A 26354-nucleotide genomic window follows, 5' to 3' on the forward strand; every position below is an offset into this window, starting at 1 on the left:
CACATTTCAACAGTTTATTGAGATGAAACGCAAATATTTATTGACTGTTTTCTGTAGATAATCTATATGGATATGTATAATATGCTCATGGTCCATACTGAGCCATGTAGGCAGGCTTCAGTGCCAATAATATTCATCATAGACTATCAAGTCAAGTTTATTCATGCCGCCTCCTTGCAGGTTTTCAGGCCAGGTGCTGTATGAAACTAATGCGCGACCTCACACCCCTCCAGTGCGTCTTTTATCGCAGGTTTTTTGGAAAAAAAAGCAGCTGCCTGTGCTCCGTCCCTCCTACCACGCAGGACAAACGCTATATTCATCTGCTCCAGCTTGCAGTTGCTGAAACTCCCTCCAGGAACTTCTGGGTACTTTTCCCCACCGTTTGAGCTGCTGAACACAATGTCATTCATGCCACGGGGCGAAAACAAGCGAGGCGCCTGGTCCGTTAACCCAACAATGTGGAGAATATGCAGTCTTTTTTGCGCATGGAGTCTACTGTTCTTGACAGAGGTCTGCGCGCAGTCTCAACGGAGGTACACCTTTATTCACATTTTCTAATCTGTGCAAATTCTTTTAAGAGCTTTAGGCTATCAGTGAGCAAGGTGCCAAGGATCCCATTTAGGAGCAGCGTCAGTGAACTGGAGAGTTATTTAGAGGAATCTGCAGTCTGCGCTGCTTCCAGTCAAGACACATGGCGCATTGGCGAGGAATTAAAAAAAAAAAAAAATCTGAGCTAAATCAACCACAGGCTGTCGTTAACGTTTATATGTTTAATGTTTAACACATCATCATAATCTGAAATTTTGAAAATAGAAAACATTCTTTCCCCCCCCTAGACCAACGTTCACGTGCGGTGGAAATATCACAGGGGATTCTGGAGTAATCGGGAGCCAGGGGTACCCAGGAGTGTACCCCCCAAATACCAAATGTGTGTGGAGAATCACAGTGAGTCCAACTTACTATTCCACTGTTTTGGATACTGTGATGACATGCTTAGGCCACTCATTTTCAAGTCATTTTCTTATTTTAAAAGACATGAAACATGACATTTATTGCATGATAGCCTACACTCCTCCACTAATCACAAACTCCTAATTTCATCCTCTGGAATTTGTATACTGGCCACACAGTCACCCTCAGGCAGTTTTTGCTGCATTACATTACATTTAGTCGAGCTGATGGTATGGCTGGAACAGGTTATTGAAAATGTATAGGCTACTCCACATGAGTCAGGCTTGCTGTTATATCTCTGCGATAAAACCTGGAAAAAAGTGTGTTAAACCCATTCAATTAACAGTATTCAGATAGACTATTATAATAATTTCATATCTGTTAACTTATGGCATGTTGGATTACTCCTTAGTAATAAAGTTAAATTGACCTTAATATCATGTTTGTGGATTCCCTCCCCAGGTCCCTGAGGGCAAAGTAGTGGTCCTGTCATTCCGCTTTATTGACCTGGAGAGTGACAACCTGTGCCGCTATGACTATGTGGATGTTTACAGTGGCCATGTCAATGGACAGAGACTCGGTCGCTTCTGTGGGACGTTCAGGCCGGGAGCCCTGGTTTCCACGGGCAACAAGATGCTCCTACAGATGGTGTCCGATGCCAACACCGCTGGGAGTGGCTTCCTGGCAGTCTTCTCTGCTGCCCACCCACATGAGAGAGGTAGGCACTTAGCTCAGCAGCACGGGTGGAGAACATGGGAGAATGGCTGTAGCCTTGCTAACTCTCATCTTGTTGTCCTGCACATGGGTGCCAAGGATGTAATAGACTTTGGATCACAGCTGTGTTCAGTATATCTTGCCTCTACCCAAGCTTGCCATGGGGGATCGAGTCTCAGTCATGACATCACCCCATAAAGGAATCTGATACAGGCCTGGGAGTGTGTCTGCTGGGGCAGAGGGTCAGTCTTTAATGAGCAAATTAACACGGCTGTTAAACATGAGCTGCTCCAGTGAGGTCATAGCATGTTATCATAATGCCCAGATGTGGAGTGAGGAGAACTTTATATCCTACTGTAGAGTTCAGCTTTTGCACAATACCATACAAAAACAAAAGGGAGTCCAGTTTTGCTTCTGCTCAGTAAAAGGCAGTGACCTTTAGGGCTTTCAGTTATGCCAGACGAAACTATTGGTTTCAGGCTCCAGGATCTGAACAACAAAAAAAAAATCTCAACACTTCTCACAGTATGATGTGGAATTTCTCACAGCCGTTTTTTTGGAGCACTGCAGTAGATCGGACAGGTCAGCAGTATCACTCAGAGTTGAACCAGCCTTTTCCTCTTGCTGGGAATTGAGAAGTCTTGCCCACTATTTCTGTGGAATTTTAATGACTGGTTGTCTGAGGAGGGACCATCCTATCTGTACCCAAGGAGCTGACAGCTGTAATGGGCCATGTCTATTAACCAGCCTGCCTGGCTCTCACACAACAGATGGTAGCAGATAGACTGTTGCCATACTGTCCCTGAGAGTTGTCAAAACTGCACAGCACAACAACCCCTCCATTTGTTAACTATTTTTGCCACTGTGCTAAACTGTGCTTGTCCGTTAGGCGTGCTGGAGAGCAAACATCAAGAAAAAGCTAAATGTTTTTTAAGAGATTCCAGCTCTTGACTGTCCAAACAGCTTGTGCGGTTAACGAATTGATGTTTCTCAGATGCTTGATGACAATGGAGGCATGTGGTATCTTTTTACACAGCTCACTGCACAGCACCAAAGAGAGACTGACTCCTTAGGGTGCTCATAATCACAAAGAAGGAAGTGAGAATGCTGATTAAACTAGACAACTGGTTAATTACAGGATCATGTCATGCACACACCATTCCTGCCTTTAAAATTATGGTGAATGTGGATCAAATACTTCAAGGAACAGGAAATATAGTCATGTTGAATAAAATATTTTGTCCAATATGCAACTTGACTTGTAGACCAAGCACTAAAATATCTTGTTTAGGAGGCTGTCTGAAACACTATTCCCTGTATTGAAAAACTGCAGCATCTTGCAATTTGCACATTGCCGTTATTAATATTGTAGTAATGATATTTTATTGATTAACTGTGCAGTCGTAGTCTTGATCATGATCAAAGACTAAGTTCCTTCAATACACTGCAGGCGAACAGTACTGTGGAGGCCGCCTGGACAAGCCCTCAGGTTCCTTCAAAACCCCCAACTGGCCTGAGAAGGACTATCCAGCCGGGGTCACCTGCTCCTGGCACATAGTGGCACCAAAGAACCAGGTTTGACAGTTCATCTTCAAATGAATTCACCTTAACGTTTTTATTAAGAGGAATAGTTCTGTTTCAAAATGCTATTTATCTATTTTTGAGGGGAAAAAATAATTGCCCTCACAGGAATACTTAACTATTTTTGGGAAATTGGCCTTTAGGGCAACTTATGCGTTAAATGACAGGAACATAGACCACAAAATCATCCACGTGTCCCCGGTAGATCGTTTGCTTTGAGTGATAGTACATATTACTTAGGTTTGGTCTTAGGTTTTTAAGACTATGTGTTACTGGTTGAAAAAGTAGATCTAGTGGAATAAAACGTTTCAAATGTATACCAAGTTACATTAAAAATGGCAGCTATATGTACAGTGGTTGTGGAACAAAATGACATCATCCCCCAAATTACAGGGTGTTCCTTTTAATCAAATGGCTTTGCCTGATACGGCCTATAAGCTTGTGGTTGAAGCAGGATGTACTTTGTGACTTGTCCCCTCCTGCAGATTATTGAGGTGAAGTTTGAGAAGTTTGACGTGGAAAGAGATAACTACTGCCGCTACGATCACGTCTCTATTTTCAACGGGGCAGAAATCAACGATGCCAAGAGGATTGGAAAATACTGCGGAGACAGCCCCCCAGCGTAGGTGACACCGTACTGTTGCTGCACGGTAGAGTCCACTAGAATGTTGTGTAAGACATTTTTGAGACTTTTTATTTTTTTCTCTTTCTCAATTTACCCCCCACCTCTCTGTCTGTCTCTCTTCCTCTGCAGCCCCGTGTTCTCAGAGGGGAACCAGCTCCTAATCCAGTTCCTGTCAGATCTCAGTCTAACAGCAGACGGCTTCATTGGACACTACAAGTTCAGACCCAAGAAGTTCCCCACCACCACAATACCACCCACCACCACCACACAGCCCGTCACCACCCGACCCATACGTAGGTAGCAGCTTTTATCCACTCACAACCTCTGAAACACATCTAACATCTGTATTTGTTGATGTAACTATGGGACATAGTGGCTTTGGATTTCTGGACTCTGTTGCTAACATGTGGGGTTTATCTTTCACTTGAAAACACAAGGGAGGAATCAGGAATCTGCTTCCAATAGCAGATCTGGAAGAATAGGAATGAGTGAGTGAACTGTTATGATTTGAGTCCAGTGTGGAGGCAATTAGCTGGATCAGGTAGAACACCTTATCCTTGTAAAGCAGCAGAGGGTATAGATTTTGGATATGGACTCTGGTTACTTGATACTTCAGACACTTGACTTGGTTTGTACGATACACCAAGCAATACATTTTTAATACAAATATTTACATATAAATATTTAAAGGGGCAATAAGTACGATTTTTACTGTCCCATTGCGCAAGATTACTATAATGTATCTGCAGGGGTTTGATAGGGTTGTTGATCAATATCAATGGTTAAATGATTAATTCGCCAGGTGCTGAGCTTTCTGGCTTTCAAAACTCACTGTCTGGATTTCTGGCTTTCAAAACTCACTTTCTGCCATCACAAGACATTGAAGAAGATGAAGGAATAACAGGCAAACCAGTTGGAAAAGTTAAAACCTTATTCACATAATTTCTCCTCGGTGGATCAAGTGTATTCTGAATTGAACAGTGAACCCTCACAGTTCGGGAAAGGTCTTGAATAATTAGGTATGTGTATTTGCCAATAAGCATGGCAAAATTATTTCAGCATGAAGTTTTGATGCAACATTCTCTCCCATACAAAGCGAGAAAGAGAGAATGGAACATACTGGAGCTAGTAAGAGTCTTATTGAAGACACAGCCAGGAACATCACATGTCCAAACATAACATATGTTCATACATTCTTGCCCACAGTTCTCTGGTGTATAGTGTACATAATACACAGTCATATAATGTGTGGGCGTGTGCACCCAGACACACACACAATCACAGCTCATTTTCATACTGAAACTCACGTTCCCACACACTGTTGTTTTTTCCCTTAGTCAAGCCAGGGTATTTTGGCGCCTCCCTGCCATGATATCATACTGTGACAACGCATTCTGGTTGGCTTATCTTCCTGGACCTTTTCCTCTCCAGCAAGAATAACATTTAGACAGTCACCATGTATTTTTTTTAAGTCGTGGTTCTTTCTTTTATGAACTCTTTACTATCTCCAACTCTGAAAGCAGATGTTCACCAGCCACATTGTATTGACCGCTTTCAGCAGGGGCTACACATTGTATATTATGTATGAACAACTACTAGATGGATAACAGTTTTTAAGTGGATAATGTCCCTGTTCACTTTTCAGCACATTCTTGAACCGAGAATATAAATAGACCAAAGTAGAACCAGTTGCAACCATAATATATTTGCTTGCATCACTGGCAGGCGAAATTACAGTGATTGAATGTTTTTTCTCTGTGTCTCTGCAGCTCTGAAGTACTCTGTAGCCCTGTGCCAGCAGAAATGCAAACGACGAGGAAGTCTCGAGAGCAATTACTGCTCCAGCAATTTTGGTAAGAAAGTCCCATCAGTGCTTAGTTCAGTTGTTTCATACCACATGAATTACAGTCACTGATATGCTTCACCTTTGCTCATGTTACTGCTTCACATATCTGCTTATACTTAGTGTTCCTCTATCGACAAGCGTCAGGCAACAAAGACACAGTCAGGACAGAGGAGATACTCCCAAGGTTTATATCAGTAGTTCCCATCGCAGCATTAGCAGCCTACTCTCCCTAACAAGTGCTTTACAGTCCTGATCATGTCACTATCTTTGCTCCTCTGATTTTTCCCTGCGCATCTCAAAGACTTCCTTGATAGTCTGTCAGGAGGTGAAGGGGTGGATACTGTAGTACACAGTTCCCCCAGTGTAAACACACACACACACACACACACACACACACACTCAGCCTCTGACTGTAGGTAAACTGTTGGTAAATGAACGTGTTGATTCAGCCTCGGTCTCCGCTTGCTACTCTCCCGCTCTCTGATGTTTTCCTCTTGGAGATGTTTACCACATGTGTTAGACTGGCATTTCAAAGAGAGTTCACTTGGATTTGCATAAGGAACCGGGGGAAAGGCAAGCGATGTGGTGGTGTGTGTGGAAAAAGTAGCTTGTGTGATGTGGCGGCAGAGTCTGCACATAATGTGTTACATCACATTTTAATGAAGTGGTGAGACAGTGGACTGTGAGAAGATTTCGTCTAATCAACACTCTATTAGTCATTTAGCCGTTATGTAATAAATTGGTTTGATCTGTGCATGTGGAATTGTCAAAACTTTGGCAAAACCCACTGGTTTATGTAACGGTAGCAGCAGTCACAATAACATTAGTGAAGCAGATAGCCCTCTGGATAGTTTCATCCCTGTCAGGAGCGGAAGCAGGCAGAATGTTGAGTCCAGACTCTCTGGTACCATCAGTGTAAAGAAACCTGTTCATACTGAATCCCACGCTGAGTATTGGCTCCCCTAGCACACTAAAGCTGGCACTGCCTAATGTCTGGTCTCTAAGACTTTCATGGTCAGTGAGTCATATGCAACAACAAGCCGGATTTATTCTACCTACGGAGACCCGGTCAGACTAAACAGGAAAAGACAGATCTGATTGAAACTTCACCCCTAAACTTTTTTCAACACCCACCAGGCAGAACAAGAAAGTAAGAGAGAAGAGTTTTCTTGGAGATGTTTCAAATTCTGAGTATCTCGCAGTTGTTCTGAATTATAAATCTCCTCTTACTGTTTACCACCATCCAAAACAAAAAAATGAAATCCTGGATGAATTTGCTGAGCTGAGATCTATAACCTCCCCAGATAAGACTGTATTATAATTTCTAGTGACTTCAACATTCATATTGACTGCTCCACTAACTCCGATGTGAAACATTTTATCTGCATGCTAGATACCTTTGATCTCTCTCAACATGCCTCTGGGCCACACCTTGGACTTGGTTATCTCTAACGGTCTTAATATTACATTGACTGCTATCCTTGATGTTGTATTTTCTGATTTTCTGAGAAGTTAACACTGCCCACATCTTAAAGCAGCACCTGTCCCCTAGATCCACATTCTATGGCCTTATTTAAATGGTTTTTAATTGTCTATCTAATGAAGTACTGACAATTGTTAACACCTCCTTGCAATCTGGTGTTTTTCCCCAAGTATCTTAAAGCTGCTGTTATCGAATCATTGCTAAAGAAGACCAGTCTAATCCTTAATCGGTAACCACAGGCCAATATTTGACCTTCCTTTTCTTGGCAAGAGCAATGAAAATGTTCTCTATTAGCAACTTAATGACTCTTTAATTTTAACTAATCTCTATGATAACTTCCAATCTGGTTTTCGTGCTAGCACAGAAACAGCACTTGTCGAGGTAGTCAGTGACCTTAAGAGTTAATATAAATGAAAACAAGCTTCTCTAAATCTTTTAACTGGGTTTGAATGAGAATGTGTGTGAAGTGCTGCGTGCATGTGTGCCTTCTCTATAAGTGTATTTTCTGTATGCGATATGGATTTTTACAGCGGATTTGCAGTACTTTTGTTTTGCTTTTATTGTTGTTGACGTGTGTGTGTGTGTGTGTGTCTACGATAGTGATAAGCGGGACTGTCATTACCGCGGTGATGAGAGGAGGCAGCATGTACGCCACTGTCTCCATCATCAACGTGTATAAAGAAGGCAACCTGGCCATCCAGCAGGCAGGCAAGACCATGAGCACCAAGATCATCATCCTGTGCAAGAAGTGTCCGTTTATCAGACGAGGTGAGTTTTGAAATCTCTGTTGAAATCTCTCTAGAAAGTACTTTTTGATCTATGAAGCTGAAACAGCAAATTGTCGTTGTGTAAAAGATGGTAGAAAAGTAAGCAGTTCCCGGTTGCGTGTTCAGCAGACTGTTTTGAATAACCTATGGCTCTGAGTTTGCCTCCATTGCTGTGTCAAGCTCAGCTGATAGAGCGCTCGCCCCAGAGTGTGAGGTGAGCGGCAAAACTCACTGTCCCAACAGAGTCACTGAATCATGTGTCGAATACAGAATATGTTTATATGCGCGCATATAAACATATGGCATACAGACGTGCTGTGTGGAGATGCTGATGTGTGGCCTCCCTGAATGTCTCTGCCGTTCCGCCACTGCATTCAGGCTCTTTGTGTGTGACCTCACCAGGCTTGAACTACATCTTCATGGGCCAGGTGGACGAGGAGGGCCGGGGGAAAATCGCCCCTCACCACTTCGTCATGGCCTTCAAGACCAAGAACCAGAAAGGACTCAACGTACTGAAAAACAAGCGCTGCTGAGCCCCGGCAGCTCCGGAGATCTCCACCGGGTCGGTCCACATGAGTCTCAGCTAGGCATGGGAAGCATTAAACAGAATAGTGATGTTCTACTCGACAATAGAAACACTAGTCGGTTAAAGAAAAGTGAACCTACATGCAGAGTTGCCATTTCCATGGTTCATCGACATCAATAAAAACAGGCAACTCACATTTTTTTGTATTTATTAAATGTACTGGGGGAAAAATCAAGGCATCATCCATCACCTTGGTTGTTGAGGGATTGCATGTTTTGGAATACACAATAAGATGTTAATTACTTCCACTCTTTCTTCTATTAGGAGACCAGTTGGTCTGTTACATAACTAGATGAATCGGCAGTGGAAATTAGTGAAATTTCCATCCTGTCATGCCTCTAATAGGAGGACAGAGGAGGACAGGGAGGACAGGGGAGGACAGAGGACAGGGGAGGACACGAGGCTGCAGGAGCCCAGAATTGGGAGCATGACGATGCACAGAGATGTGTTTCACAAACACGTTTTGTAAGACAAAGATTCATCAGATTGTTTTTTAAATTTCACTGCGCATGTGACATGTCTGTTCTGACGTCCCATTATGGCACTGTCGACTCCTCATTCTTCCCTCTAGTCTGCCTTCCAATATTTTTTTCCTTTGAGGCTGTAGAGTGCAATGTGAAGAATGAGTGGGATTTAATATTATGTAAAATACGTTAAAGAAAGAGATAATCTGTTTGGCAGAATACACTTAAAGTTCATGAGCCTGATCAACATCCATTGAGGATTTGTTACAGGAAGTAAATTATGGTCAACTGATTGTTGTAGTTTTAATGACAGTGTTTATAAACTGCCTTTAATTTCCCATGTTCAATTTGAATGGACGAGACTTGGGAAGTATTTTATGTGGTGATAATAAGTGCAATAGTTAATATATAGGATTCTTTTAAAATTATTTTGTTATGCTGGTTTTATGTGCAACAAATGAGGCCCTTAGCCAAAGCTTTTTTTGTCAGTGGATGCAAAGCAGCTCCATCAGCGTAGATCTCTTTGTCATCTTACTTTCATTGTTTTTAAAGGCAGAGATATGAAATTAAAAATGGAAAATATTTTCATATGAAAAAGTCTGTGAATGTTATTTATATTTTATTGTTTTCATCTGCCCAAATAAAACCCAAATAACATTTTCTTTTCCCTGTTGTTTGTCTATCTTGGTACAAGAACCTTCAACTGGAAACCAACTAATGCAAGAAGGCACATTTTTGAAGTGGCCTGTTGAGCGTAGTCAGGCCAGTTATGCTCTGCTAAGCATGAGAATGGGTCAGGTGTGTGTAATGTGACTCTCACATGGACTGGACCACTGGGCTTAAACAGTTGGCTGAGTTTTGTTTTTCAGACCCATGTGGAAAAACATCAATTTCCAGGGAGAGAAATATACAAATAACTGCAAATCTCCAACGCAGCATTTAGTATTCAGCAAAATCAGCTCTTTCTTGCATCAAGGCAATAGCCACAGGAGGCCAAATTCTTCATAAATCTTTATTTGTCTTTTTGTTGAAAAGAATTACATTTTTTTACAAAACAAGTTGAATAGCTGAATAATACTTAGGGGGCCTGAGGCTGGAGGCTTTGGTGCAGAATATATATTTTCCTAGTTCCAGGTTTAAAAGTCGCCTCTGTGACTCAGAGAGCAAAGTTTTTTAAACATGCTCGGGTCGGACGTTATCCCAGATAAACGAGAAGCAGAGGTTTTGTCAACGGGAGGGGGGAAAGAGGGAGGGAAGGCTGAGTCTTTTAGCTCCTCGGGTAGAACATGGCGTACTTGGAGGTCCGGAAGCCCAGCAGGTCCCGCATCTCGTTGCGAAACTTGGAGAGGTCCTGGCGCAGGTCGTTGAGGTTCTCCACCGTGGCCTGGTCTGTGCTCTGCATCTTCTGCCGCGTGGAGGTCAGGTAGCGGTGGACCAGACAACACATGATCTTCTGATAGTTCTCATCGCGCTTCTGCTTCAGGTTCTTCCATTCCTGGATGGAGAAGGACAAGGAAAGGGTTCAGATCCATAGCCAGGTACTGCGCACTGGACAAAGCACAGATGTCTGTTTAAGATTAGGGCAAAACAATTTAATTTATACATTACAAATACATTTAATACCCAGAAATCAAGTAACACAATCAGTAAACTGCACACAGTGTTTAAAAACCTGGTCTGTCTGTGATTTTATAACAAAGGATGCCAAAGGGAGGAGAAAGGCAATAGATCCAATGTTGCTGAGTCCAACTTTCTCTGGACAGAGCGCTGCCTCACTGCTGTTTAGGAGACAGTTTGTACTTTGCTCTTAAATTATGATTCATCACTTCTTTGGGGTGGAGAACTGTCCATATCCAACACCAGGATTTAATTTGGGCAGATAAGGCAAATCTACAGCATCTCAATTAGTAGGGATGGGATGCTCTTCTATTGCAGCCCCACTTTGTGATTTAGGCTGATAAGACGGGTGTATTTCTTATCAAAATATTGCCTAGTGCAGCTTTAGGTTCTGATATTAAACTGAATCTCTCCCTCTCACCTTGAGGCTGTTCTGTCTCTTCACCTTGCCGGTTGAGGTGTGTGAACAGATCCATTTGCTCATGCTGGTCAACAAGTAGCAGACAGTCTTTGGAGAGGGGAGGATATTGAACGGTGGTGGCATAGTACACTTGTCATCAAAGTAGCTCAGCCACAGTTTGGCCCGAGCAAACTTCCACTCCTTATCCTCGTGATTCTGCAGAATACCAAGAGGCAACAGGAACATTGAGAAATGCTGTGATTTGGAACACAGGAATGTGATAATGAACTTACTCACACTGTACACCCTTTATAGAGGAATTTTATGAATGCAAAAAAACCCCATTGTATTCTTGTGAAACTTTCCTTGAGGGGACAGATGTTTTGGACAATGAGTTGTTTTACTTAGCATAATCAAAATCAAACGGTTGTTCAAAGGAAGCAGAAAATGTGCAGATCAGAGTCAAAAGAAACAATGGTATAACATCTGTATAACATTTCGTGCTGAACTCAGAAAAGCAAATCTGACAGTAAATGAAAGCGCTTTCAATATCAAATTGGACTCAGATTACCCTTGACTGCATTCAGAACACCAAAATAATTAACTGTATTCTGCGGCACTTAAGTCGTTAACACTTACAGCAATTTGTCTGAAGCTTTTATGGAGCATAGCCACCAGCAGCTTGGTCAGGACGATAACCACCACAATGTTGTAGGTGCCTACGATCAGGGCACCCACAAATGAGCGCAGCCCCTCTGTGTAGCTGATGCGGGTGACAAACAGCGCGACGTGTGCCAGGGAGAAGATGTACCAGAACAGGGCATAGCAGGTCCCCATAAACCTGTAAGAAGGAAGAAGTTGGCAGCTGTCAGTGGCCATTTGGGCTGCATGTCTGACAAGTAATTTCACGGATAGATCATAAATCAGAAGAACTGTCAGGATGCAGTAACAGCTGTGTTTATACAGTCCAGTATATATATATACATATATATATATATATATATATATATATATATACATATATATTCTCTGACATCTCTCAACATGCACTCTGAACATTCATCATCGTCATCGCTGTCCGAATTGATAGACTGAGGTTGGCCCATACGTGTGGAATGTGTCATTGCTCTGTTGCTGGCAGAAGATGCCCTCGCAGTCCTTGGGTGGATACTTGTCTGGGTCTTTCTGGTCCTTGCCATAGAGCTGGGTGAGTCCGATAGTGAAGGAGAATAACACCAGCAGGAAGAGGCCCAAAAACTTCCCAAACTCCTGCAGCATCTGGCCCATAGAGATCTGGGGAGAGATCAATAAGGGCTCATGAAATCTGCGCTGCTCCGCTCTAATCAACTAGGTCCGTATTGATGTGGAGTTCTTTCATCCTAAGAAAGCTTCTGGGGAAAATATATTTTAGGCATATTCTGAATAGTTTTAATAGTTTTTCTACCAGCAATCCTCTTTAAAGAGCCAGTAAGTTTGGATGGAACAAACAAATTGCGCGGGGGGAAATAAACTCAGGGGATAGCTAGTGCATTTATCTCTGCCCAGTACATCAAGCTCTCAGATTGTTATTTTTAGGAGGCAAATCACATCTGCCTGTGAGTCATCCATCTGAATATTCGATTCTGTACAAGGGTGGAAGTAACAACTACATTTACTCTTGTTAAGTAGCTTCTTTGTGCGAGTAGCTTTTTGAAGTGTGTTTTGAAGTCAGTAGTTTTACTTTAACTTAAGTATATTTTGACTTAAGTGTTTTACCTCACTACATTTTCAATTGCCTCCATTACATTTTGTAGATTCTCCATAAGCGTTGCACCAGAAACTGGATAATTGTAAATTACATCTGCATAAAACCTGTGCAAGCATGAGGAGGAAATGTTAAGTTATCTAACCTGACATTATGTAAAATTCTGATAGCAGCTTAGTTAATTAGCTAGTCCGCTAGCCTTGTTAGCTAACAGCCAATGAAACATCAGTGCAGTAATGTTATTGAATAACGGGGATGGACATTTTCATTTTTTTTTTTTGTCACAGGTTGAATAAAGACATGAATTTCAGAAGTGTATTTTAGGACACTCAACATAGACTAAAACATAAAACATGTAATAATGGACTGTCTGTCCTTTTTACATTGCATGGGAAAGACCTATGTATCAATGTGCGTTTTTTAAAGCAACTCAGTAACTTTTACTCTGAGTATATTTTAAATGAGCTCAGTAAAACTTTAGCAACTGTAGGAGTATACTGTGACTCTCCACCCCTTATTCTGTGTAAGCAAATGAATGTGCTCAATGTGTTTTCTTCCCTCATGTTCTTGTTTAGCAGTAATCACTGCTTAAGTGGAAAAAACAACCTATTCTGGTCATTGGAGCGTTCCCACCCTACCTGAGGAAAGACAGACAAACATGGAGGAAGCCAGAGAGAAGGCAAGAAGACAGAGAAAGTGTTCTTGGTTCAGCAGCCATCCCACTATTAATAGACCAGAGTGGCTTATCTGTTTACTAAGACCTAGAGATGCTCCAACCAAGGTCAGAACACACAAACACACACACACAAACTCACCCCTGCAAAGCGCAAATACCCCCCCCCCCCCCCCCCACACACACACACACACACACACACACACACACAGTGTCCAGTGTGAGGGATGACCACGCTCCCTGCTCCTCAAGGTGAATGGCGACTGGGGTGTTTGCGCTGAAACCCATGCCGGCTTGTTTGGGGAGAGAGGCTAGTCTATTAGCGTGATTCATTCTCTTGTCATGTCTAAATCCCCCCAGTGTATTCCTCTGCCGCTTCGGAGATGTCTGATTTAGGAGCTGAGGGTGTTCCCTGCTTGCCCAGCCTGACAGGTAGCCACTTAGTTACTGTACAAACAGAGCAGGAATGTAGTGGGTCAGGAGCTCTTAACCCTGACTGGAGGGGGGGACTGATGCAGTTGGGGAGTGATGGTACCACAAATGCGCGTACGTACACACACACACACACACACACACACACACACACACACTTTCTGTCTCTCTGAAACACACACACACATGCATCCCAGTGTGCCATTGGCTATGGTACATTACCCCTGTGTCAGTGAGGTTAGGTCTGGGCCACAAGTGAGCTCATTCTGTACACACTGGTGATAACAGCCACACACACACACTCACACACACTTTCAGTCACTCTTTCCAACCTCAGCAGGGGGTACTAACCAGTAGAAGAGTGAGTTGGCTTCTCCAGGAAGGATGGAATAATCAGAGAAGCTTTCATTACTGCAACCCACATACTGACTCACTGTCTGTGTGTGTGTGTGTGTGTTTGTGCATGTGGGTGCATGGGCGTGTATGAGTGCAAGTGCACTGCATGCTCACATATCACAAGAGTGTGGAAATGTGTGTGGGCGCGTGTGCATTAGTACGGAGGTGTGTCTGCCATGTGAGTGTGAGTGTGGCCACGAGTACACAGCCACATCTATTTCCAAAGCTAATAACTTTTCCATCCGGCCAAGCCAGACAGTGATGTCACAGAGTGAGCGAGTGAGGGGAGAGAGAGGGGGGGGGGGAGAAAGAAAGAGAGAGGAAGAGAGAGGGAGAGGGTGTGTGTGTGTGTGTGTGGTGTGTGTGTGTGTGTGGGGCGGGGGGCATAAGAAGGTAACTAAAAAACATTCGCTAACAACCTACAGGATAGTCACGCTGTTTAATAATCCGACCGCAAACAGCTCTTCACCATAATGACAGGAAGGCATCCCTCGGAGTGGAGTGACCTCACCGCATACCTGAAGACTGCTTTATGTAATAAAAGTCACATACTCCAAACAGAGGAAATATGAAAGTGTAAGGACTGCCAGCCAAATGGCAGCCGTCGGAGAGCTGGCAAGCGTTAAGATCTCCCTCTGCCAGCTGGACAGGCTGTACATAACGACGGGCTCGTTTTCCTGATGCGATAAAAAGGGACACCTATGGCAGTGAGATTGCCGAGGAATCCGAGTAGAATATTCGAACCAGACTTTTGGCCAAGCCTGGAGGACAGAGGGAGATGGAAAAACAATGGCAGACTGAGAGACGTAAACACACACAGACACATGCTCGCACACTAAACACTTTCTCTCTCAAGACTGTTGACTTGAGAGAGAGACTGACTGATAGACAGACAGAGAGAGAGAGAGCAGCTATGGGGCTTTAGGCTCTGGCATGGCCTGCATGGTCTTACTTTATCTTCACTATTCAAACCGGTCCCATTCGCTTTTTTAATTTCTGAGGAAAAATCATAAAAGACAAAAATCAACAAACAACCTCCATAAATTGGTTACAGCCGGATTGTCTCATTAGCCCATGAGACAGGGGATAGACTGGATAGAACAATGGCATGCATGTAGTTAAGTTGTGTATTAAACAAGCCGTCAACTAAATTTAATAAATGACAGGATTATAAAAAATATAGACAAGAATGTTCCCATACACACGCACATGCACACCAACTTTATTCCTCTGCAGCCACCACTAAATTTGCTGGTAAGATAGCCATAGATCAGGCTTGCTGTTTGTGGCAGTTTGCAATAGAAATCAGTCTGGGAAGCGGCGACAGTGTGTTGTGGGCGTATAGTCAGTCTGCTTCTCCAGCTTTAAACAAGCAGTCTCTAAGCTGAAGATACCTCCAGAAATCAACTTTGTGTAAACTGAAGGCTCCCATTCATTTTGGTGATGAAACGATGATTGCGGTACGGTGATGAATATGATGGCTGAGCTGCTAAGCGTTATGACGTCGTGTTCGGTTGATTAGGAGCATGCTACCGCAGCAGAGCACATTCATCTAAGTGCCTCAGTTCACTGTGCTTATGCTTATGATGATGGTGATGACATTGCTTAGCACATCTGGCGTAATGTTTTGTGTATGTTTGTCCTTGAGTGTTCACAATTTACTAAGAGAGAGAGAGAGAGAGAGAGAGAGAGAGGGTAGTGTGTGTGTTTATGGGTGGGTGTGTCTGTGTGTGTGTCTGTGTGTGTGTGTGGGTGTGAATGACAGACAAGGAAGGAGTCTTTTAAGCATAACATTAGCCATTTGCTGGATGCTTTCATCCAAAGTGCCTTTACAGTACCATGAGTGCATATATGACCTCATTTCCCCACGGGAATCATTAAAGTTTCATCTTATCTTGTATTTGGGGCCTAGGTGGACCAAACCCCGAACTCCGCCAATGTTAGTGCTGTGCTTTAACCACTGAGCTACAGAATCGCAGCCACTCCAATGTGTGTGTCCCTCCCCGGCGCTGTCCTACCTGTAGTGGCCCCAGTATGGAGCTGGTGGTGTACATGAAGAAGAGTCGCAGGTAACTGAGAACGTTGGCGAAGGCGAACAGCCCCTCAGCCACCAGGATGGGATGGAAGGCGTCCCAGTTCTTCCTCTCCGTGTCCTCCACATTCTTGAACTACAGGACAAACAAACACATTCACAGACACATCCACTTGACAGAGCTAAAACAGTTCACAGTATGTTTCTAAACACCATCCAATACAATGATCAAGTGGTAAAAGAGGATTATTAAATGTTGCTGAAATAGTCCTGGATATTCTTTTCAGACCGATAGAGTACAAATGAGGAGTTTTGCTCTGAACTAAGACATCAAAAAAGTGACACCTACTCTTTTGAAATGATTAAAACAAAGTATAGCACTTTTTAAATATTAAATAAAAAGGTAAATGACAATTACAGACTGTTTCCTCTACGTATGAGATATTGATTGCTTTTTTCCCCAACTAAATGGATATATAGTGTTTTGAAAATTAACTTTTCGAATCTAATGTTTTACTTGATCAGTTTGCAAACTTTCAACTTATCAAACCTGCAGTAGAAACACACAAGTAGTTATTATTAATTTCGTTTGCAAAGACTGTGAGTTTGGATGCAAATCTTTTTTTTTTGCCTTTCACATTTTAGCACTTTGTCATATTTTGCAATGTTCAAAGTTTTTGGTTGCTATTATTGTTTTTTGGTTTGAGATCTTACATTTCTTTGCGTTTTTATTCTTGTACAATATTCTTTCCATAATCTATCTCCTAAGTGTGTATGGTGTGTGCGTACCTTGCTGTGCGCCACTATCTTGAGGGCAAAGGTGGCGAGGTAAAGGGAGTTCATGACGAAGCTCAGCTGGTTTCTAGACTCTTCCAGAAAGTCCTCCAGCCCCTCGTACCACAGGCGCTTCACGTCCGACCACACCATCCCTGGGAGAGCAGGAATTTAACATCACCACACACACACATACACATACACACACGCCATCGGAAGAGGCATTTCTCTAAACCCCGGATGCCGTCATTCCTAACATTTTACAGTCTCTTCCAGATTCAACAGTGTTGCAGTAAGTCATCCCACAGAGAGACCCAAGGGAAAACGCGCCTGTACGAGACACAGAAATGGAAGGATTAATATGCCGAATCTATGTGAGCTGTGGGATTTAGAGGTGTGTGGAGTTTAAAGATGGGTGTCTGTTAAAGATGGATGTCTGTGTGTGGGTTTCCAAACAGAATTTTATCAATTCTAAATATAGTGGTAATAAAATTAAGTGTGAAAGCTTGACGCCCAGGAACAACGGAGCAGTCTTGACCTTGGATTGGACCTGGTTGGTCTGCTATTGGTCTTCCATGGTTTAAACTGATGGTAAGCAGAGGATTGACAGGCTTTGGGGCAGAAATGCTATCAGATATGGTCTCTGTTCTTAAAAGTCTCATTTGACCCCTGGTTTCACATGAGAATTATGTCGGTCTCTGAATAAGGTCCATTCAGTTGGATTATTAGAAGCATGGGTTTTTACTATGGAAACACTGGATGCGAGTACCAATGCAGTAATCAGAGACGCAGAGAGGTGCACTGAGACACAGACTGACTGACACACACACGCACACACACACACACACACACACATGCATACACCCCAGCACACACACACACACACACACACACACACACACAGCATCTGATTTCTCCATTAATGTGAGGCATCTGGCTCTGGGGAATAGCAGAATGGAGAGAACAGGAGAAGACGAGGGGGTGGGGTGGGCGGGGCGGCAAAGAGAGATGGAGCGTGGGAGAAAGACAGAACAATGGAAACTAAAAGGATGAAATGCTGCTGTTTGACTTGTGAGCGCTGTCTGTAGACACACATCTAGAGGCTTCACACTCTCAGAGCAGAAGCAACTCCCGTTCACATCCAGACAACATTTGCCCGAGGTCTTCTGAGATCTTACAAAGAGGGAGGAAAGCGGGCTGATCATTAGCAATCTTATACTTGTTATTGAACTTATCTCGGGTGCTTTGTTGATGCTGCAGGGACCTCGGAGCGTGAAATCTGCACCACTGCATTACGGCGCGCAATGAAGCTGTCTTGGAATGAGATAGACTTTTGAAGAAAAGCTGGTGAAGTTTGCCAGAATCGATCGAGCTCTTTGATGTTTCAGTTTCGCGCTGCTTAAGGAATCTTTCCCCCTCTAGTGGGCTTTCTTGGCGTGTGGAAAAACCCATTACATTTCCATCTAATGACTCAACTACTGAGCTCACTACTGCAATATACAGAATAAATTGCAAATTACCCCACAACTATCTTCATAACAATGAATAATAGAAGTGAACTGTACCTACATCCTTTCATTACCTGTCAGGTACAGTTATTGGGATGATTTATCAACCGGCGATGCAAGCAATGAAACCTGGACCAACGGGCCGTGGCTGCGATGCTTTGTGTCTGGTGGAAAAGGGGAGGATGCTGCAACCGGGAGACAAATATCTCCGCTGAGAAGGCAGGGCCATTAAGGCGATTGAATGATCATGCTAATGGTTTCTTGGCAGAAGTGGAAGGCAGAGAGGCCCGTCCCGAGAGACCCGGCCAGTCCATTCCTCACTGTCACTATCCAGCCTCGTCTGAGTAGATAGGGCTCATGTCTGTGTGTTTGTGTGTGAGTGTGGATGTGGATGTATGTTTGCATATATGTTCATACGTATGTGTGTTTGTGTGCGTTGAATCCACCGATAACAGTACACAGATGGGCCAGAGGGAAGCATGGAGAGGCTATGGTTCCTTTCTATAGAGTTCAATTAGAAGCAACACTGACAGATGCAATCCAGTCAAGCCAGGCTTTCAGTCCTATGGTATGAAAACAGCTGTTTCTCATGTTCTGCCTGATAGGATTATGGATACAGGATATTGGACTCTGGCCATACAATAACAGGAATCTCTCATTCTCACTCTGCTATGCAATGCATTGTTATTCTATTAAATTCTAGTCTGTGGTGCTCTTATTTTATTTTTAGTTCCATGGTGTGCATTAGGAAATAGATGGATAATGATTCAATTACAGAAATCAGACTCTCTGGCACTACAATATATACCATGGGAAAAACGTACATTGTATTCTACCACACGCAGCATACGTACATCGGCATTGTCTTTACTACGCAAAAGCTGAGTTGAGGTGAGGTGAAAAGCTGACCTATGATCCAGAGGATGAGCAGGTAGTCGATCATCTCCAGCGCGGGGCCCATGGTGTTTTTCTTGCCCTCGTTGTAGACCAGCGAGTAGAGGTTGAGCAGCAGCAGGAAGGTGAAGTAGGAGGCGCTGTGGATGATGAACTTGACGAAGGGCGTGTGGATGATCTGGCCCACGCGGGAGCGCGGCACCAGCAGGTAGCAGACCGACAGCAGCGGCCAAAGCATCGCCACGCTCAGCACAGTGGCCATCTTTAAGCATGTGTGTTTACGCCGGTAGCTGGCCGTCTCTCCGAACCACACTGTGTTGAGGAACTGCTGGCAGTTCGACTGGGCCACAAACTGTGGAGGGGGAGAGGAGGGGGCATCGGGACAGGACAACAATGAGAACGTGAAAGAGATATAAATTACATTAAGTTGAATTTACAAATTCATGTCAAGTTGAGTTTTTTGTTTGTTGAATTTAGAATGAGTAAAATCAGTAGAAGCCGACCTGTATGAGTGCTTACTTTGATCTGTGGGAGTGCTATTTCCAATCATGTGACTATTTTTTGTATTTGTATTTGTATTTGTATACTTTATTATCCCCGTGGGGAAATTTATCCTCTGCATTTGACCCATCCTATACACACACTAGGAGCAGTGGGCAGCCGCAGTACAGCGCCCGGGGACCAACTCCAGTTCTTTTGCCAGTGCCTTGGTCAGGGGCACTGACTGGAGTAACATACATGTCTTTAATCGACTAACCATATTAAATATTAACCATATGGCATTGACCCTGTGACCTTAATATATGATTTCTGTATATAGTTCCTGGTTTGAGTTCTTTCATTGTATGGTCTCTTGACACTGCACTTTTTGCACTTAGAAATAAAATGCATAAGAAACCTCTGACATCCTCAATTTTTGAAAGTGTACATGTTTCCTACTAATTACTGTTCAATTTATGATGTTAATGAATACACAATAAAAAAGGGTATGTCAACAGTACAGTGATTTTTAGTGCTGTGGAATACAAAAAGCAACACAAAGCCATTTAGTAACATTTCTACTTCTCTAAGAAGCTAGTAGTAAGCATGAGTTTTAGAGTGTCATATATTAGACTCACTCTCAATAGTTGACTCAAGTGCAACTATCATGTCTCTTCTGCAATAAAATCCACCATAAACACATGCCAGTAGCCAGAAGTAAACAGGACTCAGGAGTAAGTGGTTATCATTCTGATTTGCAGCCTGAAAGCAGCCTTATTAGCCTTATTCCTCCAGTCAGTAAATAATGGCATGCTACTAGCCTCAGTGTGATATATGATGCAAACACTTCACACTGAGCCATCCCAGTTGTAAATTGCCCCACAGCTTCAAACATCCGGCCCTACTTTATCTTTGACTGCTATTGCCTGGAGGAAGAACTTTATCCTGCCAAACTCATATTTCCCAAAGACAAGGACGCGCTGGAGCAGACGTGACGTCCAACATATTGCTTGAATTACAGCGAATAAAGGATAAAAGACAAAATTATCATTTTCTATCCAGTAATCTGTGGATATTTATCCAATCAAGACATGAGGCAATTCATTTTAGGATATGGGTTAAAAGAAATAATTGCCTGAACAAGCTGCACAACCCATCCATATCGCTGCTTAGCCTGCTAGTTCCAAACTGGCTGACGCTCTGGATCCTGCCAAATAACCATTAATATGGTATCCGCAGCCTCTCTAACCTCTTTTTGGTTGTACTTGATGGCCAGTTTCAGTCGACTGAGGTTCATGCGCTCCTCCAGTAGGCCCCTCTTGTCGACGTGATCCTCGCTGGAAGTGTGGTTGAGAATGACTTCTAGTTCTCTGGAGTTTCGAGCCTGGGCCAGCAAGTCCTTGGCAAACATCTTACACTGCTTGGCCAGCTCCTCATAGTCATTCCTGGAGCAAGGAAATTAGACACAATCAGAGCATTTGTTTTGCACACGAAAGATTAGGATTCTTATCTGCTCCATACTATCGGGGATTCGATTTTTACGATGCAAGTGTGTGCGCACGTGTACGTACATATGTTTGTGTGCATGTGACAAGCTTCTGTGTGTGTATGCCTGAGTGTTCGTGTGCAGGGAGATGAGATAGACGTGCTATGACAGGATAGACGCGCAGCAGCTGATAGCTATCGCACCTGAACTCCACCTCAACCAGGCTGAGCTCCTTGAGGTCTGCGCTCAGCTCAAAGGCCCTGAGTATGGGATCTTCCTCAGTCAGCATGATCAGGGAGGGGCTGGCCAGGCAGCGGTAGATGTCCAGGCGGAACCTGACCCAAAAAGATGAGGGGAGATGTAGAGGTGGAATGGGTGGTGAAAAGACGAGGGGGGAATGAAAGGTGACGTAAGGCAAAAAGGACAGAGGAGGATATAAAATTATGGAAAAGATAGAGGTGTGCAAGACAAGACAAGAAAAAGGAAAACGGGGAAAGAGAAACAAACAAATGTTTCACAAAAATGCTAGCAATCTGTAAGCATTCAGCCCACTAGCTCTCCTGTTTGTTTCTGCTTAAAAGCTCCAGGCCCTTTGCAAGCCAGGCTGTGCGCTGATTCATTTAGCTTAGTGCGTGGGAAGCTACACTGCCCTGCAGAGTGAATAAAAATGCCCAGTGGAGGAGATCAGCGAAACCTCATCTGTCAGTCCAAGATCTTATCAGAAATAATCACTGCTTCATGGAGGAAACTCTACTATATTTGCTGCCTTCCCTTATATCTGATTTGATTTCACTCTAAATCCACTGACTATATGGAAAAATGAACATGCAATAGTTACTGGTAAACCAAGCAGTGGTTCTCTATTAGCTCGATGGGCACTAACCAACACTGCCAGGATTAGAAGTCCCACTGGGGCCACCCATGCTAACAGAGCATGCACTTGTGGTACTGTAAAACACTTTAAGAGCATCCACAAAAAGGGCATGTGCATGATACTAAATCATTTCTGTTCAGACAGTTGGGTGACACCAAGCTGACATTCATAACTGATGCTATCATCAAAACGATGCGCCACAGTGTCTCAAATGAACCTTTCCTAAACACTTCACTTGACAGTCCAAGTGATTCATAGCTGTTTTTGAGCTCCTACATACCAGAGCAAGGACCAAAAATGATTGTCACATGAAAAAACACAAGCACCTTTTTGAAGAGGAAAGCGATGTAGGCCATTCAAAAGAAGATTCGGAGCAATGCTATTTTTTTTCATTTAGGTCAATGGGAGCTTTATGGCAGCCGAACAAAATTACAAACGCTTTGTCCTGATGTCTCTGAATTCTCGTTCTCCGGAGCGGTCTGTACCTGGAGTGGCGTAGGCTGTCCTTCTTGTTCTTGGCGTTGCAGAGCGTGCACTCGCAGCCCACGGCATGGGGCCGGGGCAGAGAGATGTCCTGTTTCAGCAGCATGGTCAGGATCTCGTAGTTGTTCCTGTGGGCGGCCAGGATGACCGGAGCCACGTCCATGGTGGTAGAGTACTCCGGGTTCTGAATCCGCTGCATCAGTTTCTGAAACGGAGGGGAATATACTGATAAAGACTGAAGCTGACATCATTCAAAGATGTATTTTTAAGGTCAAATCTGCATTATAAGTGGTTCAAAAAAAGGATTATCTGCACACTGGATTAGAGCTCCTTTCTTAATACTTTATGTAATGCAATGCAACGTTTCAACCTTAAGATCTTTGTCGTGTCTGACTCTTATCCAGCACCTGGCCTAAATACAGGTTGGATGAGCACACCTCTACTATCCTTTTTTCAAATCTGAATTATACACAGTGAGAAAACTACTATTAGCCTATATTTTAGTGAAATTAGTCTCTTCAATTTTGCATTTACAGTGTCTTTGTTTAAACTCAAAGGCTCATAAGCAATAAAGAAAGGAGACTAACAGCAATAGAGGGCTTGGAGGATCTCCTAGGCCGGTGGTTGAGGAGGATGTCCACAGCTCCCACCACCTCAGAGTCTATGGCCACCAACAAGGCATCTGTCGCCTACAAAGAAACAAACATAATTTTAGAACCAGACAGCAGATTACATGCAAAAAAGTATTGCATCTACACACACAGCACCAGGAAACTGACAATGAAAACACTGAAATAGCCACGTCTTTATGTATTAGTTCTGGGTTTCCTACCTGGCAGCCATGCTCCAGGAGAAGCTGGAGGATGTCCAGGTTCTCGTTCTCGATGGAGATGGTGACGGCGTCTCGGCCCAGCACGTCCACGCAGTTGATGTTGAGCTCACCATGTCGCTTCTCCTCCAGCAGCTTCTTCACCATGTAGTAGTCACCTGGGAACCACGGCAAGGACAAACTCAGCTGTTAAGCAACAGATCGTGAATGCAAATGGTATACTGGAACTTCCGCTGTTACAAAATTCTTGCAGAGGCAGGCCAATAAAAACAATGAAGTATTATCTGCGGACGGAGTCACACAGACACAGCCACAGTCATGAGACACACACTCTCCACTCCAGCAATCCTCTAAATCTCAGCCATGTAAAACAATAACATCTCCCTCAAAGGACAATTCCTGTTGCTGAGCCATGTTCAGGGAGACTTTATATGGTCACAGTGGCAGTTCCTGGCCTCTGCACCTAAACTTGCTTCTGCCTGTTCAGTGTTCTCAACTTCTCAATGAAATATTCTCTTCCCACTGGGCTGGATAAGAATGTCTCTTTGCTACTGTACACTTATATTTTGTTTATATCTGGAGTATCGCCTATAGTTTCCCTTCAGTTTGTTAGCTCTACTTTTCAAAGCCTCGTCCAAATTCAGGGAAGCAGGCAGAAAAACTTTCAGAAGAGCAAAGGTTCAACTAAATATATCTTAACCCCGTGGGCAAATTTCCAGAGTACATGTAGGCAGCTGTGCGAGGTATTCACTGGAAAAAATGTGGTATGACTGTGCTGCTGGCTTGCTATAATGACTCTGCTGAAAATCTGTCAGCCTACAAGTCATGATGCATATAGGCTAGATTACATATAGACCTATTGACATTTGACAGCATGCATCAGGAATATGCTACAAAAGTAACAAACAATTACAGCTGGTATCTGGCGCATCTGATTCTCCTGATTCCACCAATGGCATGATCTTTTCCATATTCTTCAATACAGTAGGACAACTACACACATCAGTTTGGACATATGTTATTGACATAACTGGAAATAAAATAGGGGAATGCATTTTGCTGGGGGAAAAAAAGAAAGCCAAACAACAACAACAACAAACCTTTCTCACAAGCCAACAAGAAGAGCTTCTCGTCCAGCGTAGTTTCCTCCTTCACCTCTCTCACGTCTTTCAAGGCCATAAATTTATCCGGAGAGGACGCGTCCGTGCCCTGGTACAGAGCTGCCATTACGACGGAGAGCGAGTACGGCAAAACACTGATGTGCATCCCACTAGAAACCAGCGACCATTTACACAAGAAAGCCCGTCATGTGGGATGACATTAGAGGGAACCGTTTTTTAATCAGCGTCTGGCGGCGCAGCAGCAGCTTTTAAAACGTCGTCATGAGACAAAACCAATGTCATGAAGTCTTGTTATTGCCGTCGCATCTCTGCCGCGTATGTTTCCGCGCTTCTTCTGGGTATGAAATGGTCTTCTTTAGCCCTTGCGTATTAAATTGCTTTACTCGTCAGGTTTATCAGGAGTAAATGCAGTCAAGCAAAAAGAGATGATCTCCCTCGGCGTGTTTACATGCACCATTTTCTTGCATCGCAGGTTCCTGGGGGTGCTTTGGTCCTGATGCTGCTGACGAGGCTCTTACTGCGCATGTTTGCTTCTCCACCTGCTCGCTCATTTCGCAGGCGCAAAGGCCTCGGTGCTTCACAATTACATAAGAGTGCTGTTCTGTGCATCTTTGCACTGGCAATCTCAGTGGTAAGCTACTGTGCGGTGTTGGGCAGAGCATTCTCCATACTGCAATAATACATCTTACATACACTTGCTTCAAAATATACAAAAATTGGCCAAAATGTGTTTGTAGCTACATGTACATCAGAGTCATTTGAAGTATGTTTTGGACCCTGAAAATGCATTTTACCTGTGTTGACAACATATATCTGCAAGTGCATCCAAAATATATTATTTATGAATGCATTTGTGGGTCATTTTTTGTATATTTTGAAGCATTTCTCTAAACATATTCTGAAGTATGCTGTGTGAAATTTATTTTCTGCAGTATGATTCAATGCAGTCTGTACAGCTACGGCACATCGCCCACATGTAGCCTATTCATACCGATGTGATGTTCTAAACAAAAGAACAGAAAAAAGAATATTGCAATAATGGCTTATCTGCTGTATATACAGGGTTGTGTGTGTGTGTTAGTGGACAGGCTACTTCTTGCACGTAATTTAAAGGCACGTTCTTGGATATGCATGTGTGAAAATGCATAGGGGGAAGTGGAGAGAGAGAGAGAGAGAGAGAGAGAGAGAGAGAGAGAGAGAGAGAGAGAGAGAGATCTGGGTCTGTACATAGTCAAATAGGCTATGAGGAGACTCATATGGGAGATATATATGACTACAGCACTGTTGACTACATTATTACAGATCCAGATCCAATGCATATCAGAGCCTTCACAGTCAGTCCATTAACACCCTCTCAAACTACAGCAGAATCACCATCTGTTTAAAACGCTCAAGCAATAATCACAGAGGGATGGAGCCCAGTAACCTACACTGTAAATCACTCCTACAAGTGGACTACAAAAAGCAAATACAATTATGAGAGAGCAACTAACTGTACAATTCAAAATATGTTGGACCACTATTTGAGTAAAATATACCCTCCCAGTAAGGAAGGTGATAGCATGGATAATATTTTTTGACAAAGTGGCATTCC

The 26354-nt window shown here is 43.3% G+C and overlaps 2 protein-coding genes across 3 annotated transcripts; one reads left to right on the forward strand and one right to left on the reverse strand.

Moving 5' to 3' along the window:
- The first annotated feature begins 399 nt into the window (after positions 1 to 399).
- Positions 400 to 9660, forward strand: pcolce2b (procollagen C-endopeptidase enhancer 2b). Of its 2 annotated transcripts, none has more exons than XM_071922425.2 (9): positions 400 to 533; positions 837 to 945; positions 1414 to 1669; positions 3116 to 3240; positions 3732 to 3868; positions 4001 to 4164; positions 5641 to 5724; positions 7801 to 7968; positions 8370 to 9660. In XM_071922425.2, the coding sequence occupies exons 1-9, from the start codon at positions 400 to 402 to the stop codon at positions 8498 to 8500; spliced, it is 1308 nt and encodes a 435-aa protein (XP_071778526.1). In that variant the 3' UTR covers positions 8501 to 9660. The 2 variants fall into 2 exon arrangements, with proteins under 2 accessions (XP_071778526.1, XP_078147538.1); XM_078291412.1 differs by having other exon boundaries at positions 425 to 533; positions 8346 to 9660.
- A 386-nt stretch (positions 9661 to 10046) lies between these two features.
- Positions 10047 to 24905, reverse strand: trpc1 (transient receptor potential cation channel, subfamily C, member 1). The gene is made up of 13 exons (XM_071922411.2): positions 24740 to 24905; positions 23643 to 23797; positions 23398 to 23499; positions 22813 to 23015; positions 21657 to 21788; positions 21217 to 21412; positions 19503 to 19839; positions 17101 to 17240; positions 16298 to 16447; positions 12143 to 12327; positions 11674 to 11875; positions 11056 to 11250; positions 10047 to 10512 (listed from the first exon to the last, which is right to left on the reverse strand). Exons 1-13 carry the CDS (start codon positions 24903 to 24905, stop codon positions 10285 to 10287), a joined length of 2391 nt encoding a protein of 796 aa, XP_071778512.1. The 3' UTR covers positions 10047 to 10284.
- Between the last annotated feature and the right edge of the window lie 1449 nt (positions 24906 to 26354).

This window comes from Centroberyx gerrardi, chromosome 22 (genome assembly GCF_048128805.1).
Source record: "Centroberyx gerrardi isolate f3 chromosome 22, fCenGer3.hap1.cur.20231027, whole genome shotgun sequence".
Taxonomy (NCBI): Eukaryota; Metazoa; Chordata; class Actinopteri; order Beryciformes; family Berycidae; genus Centroberyx; species Centroberyx gerrardi.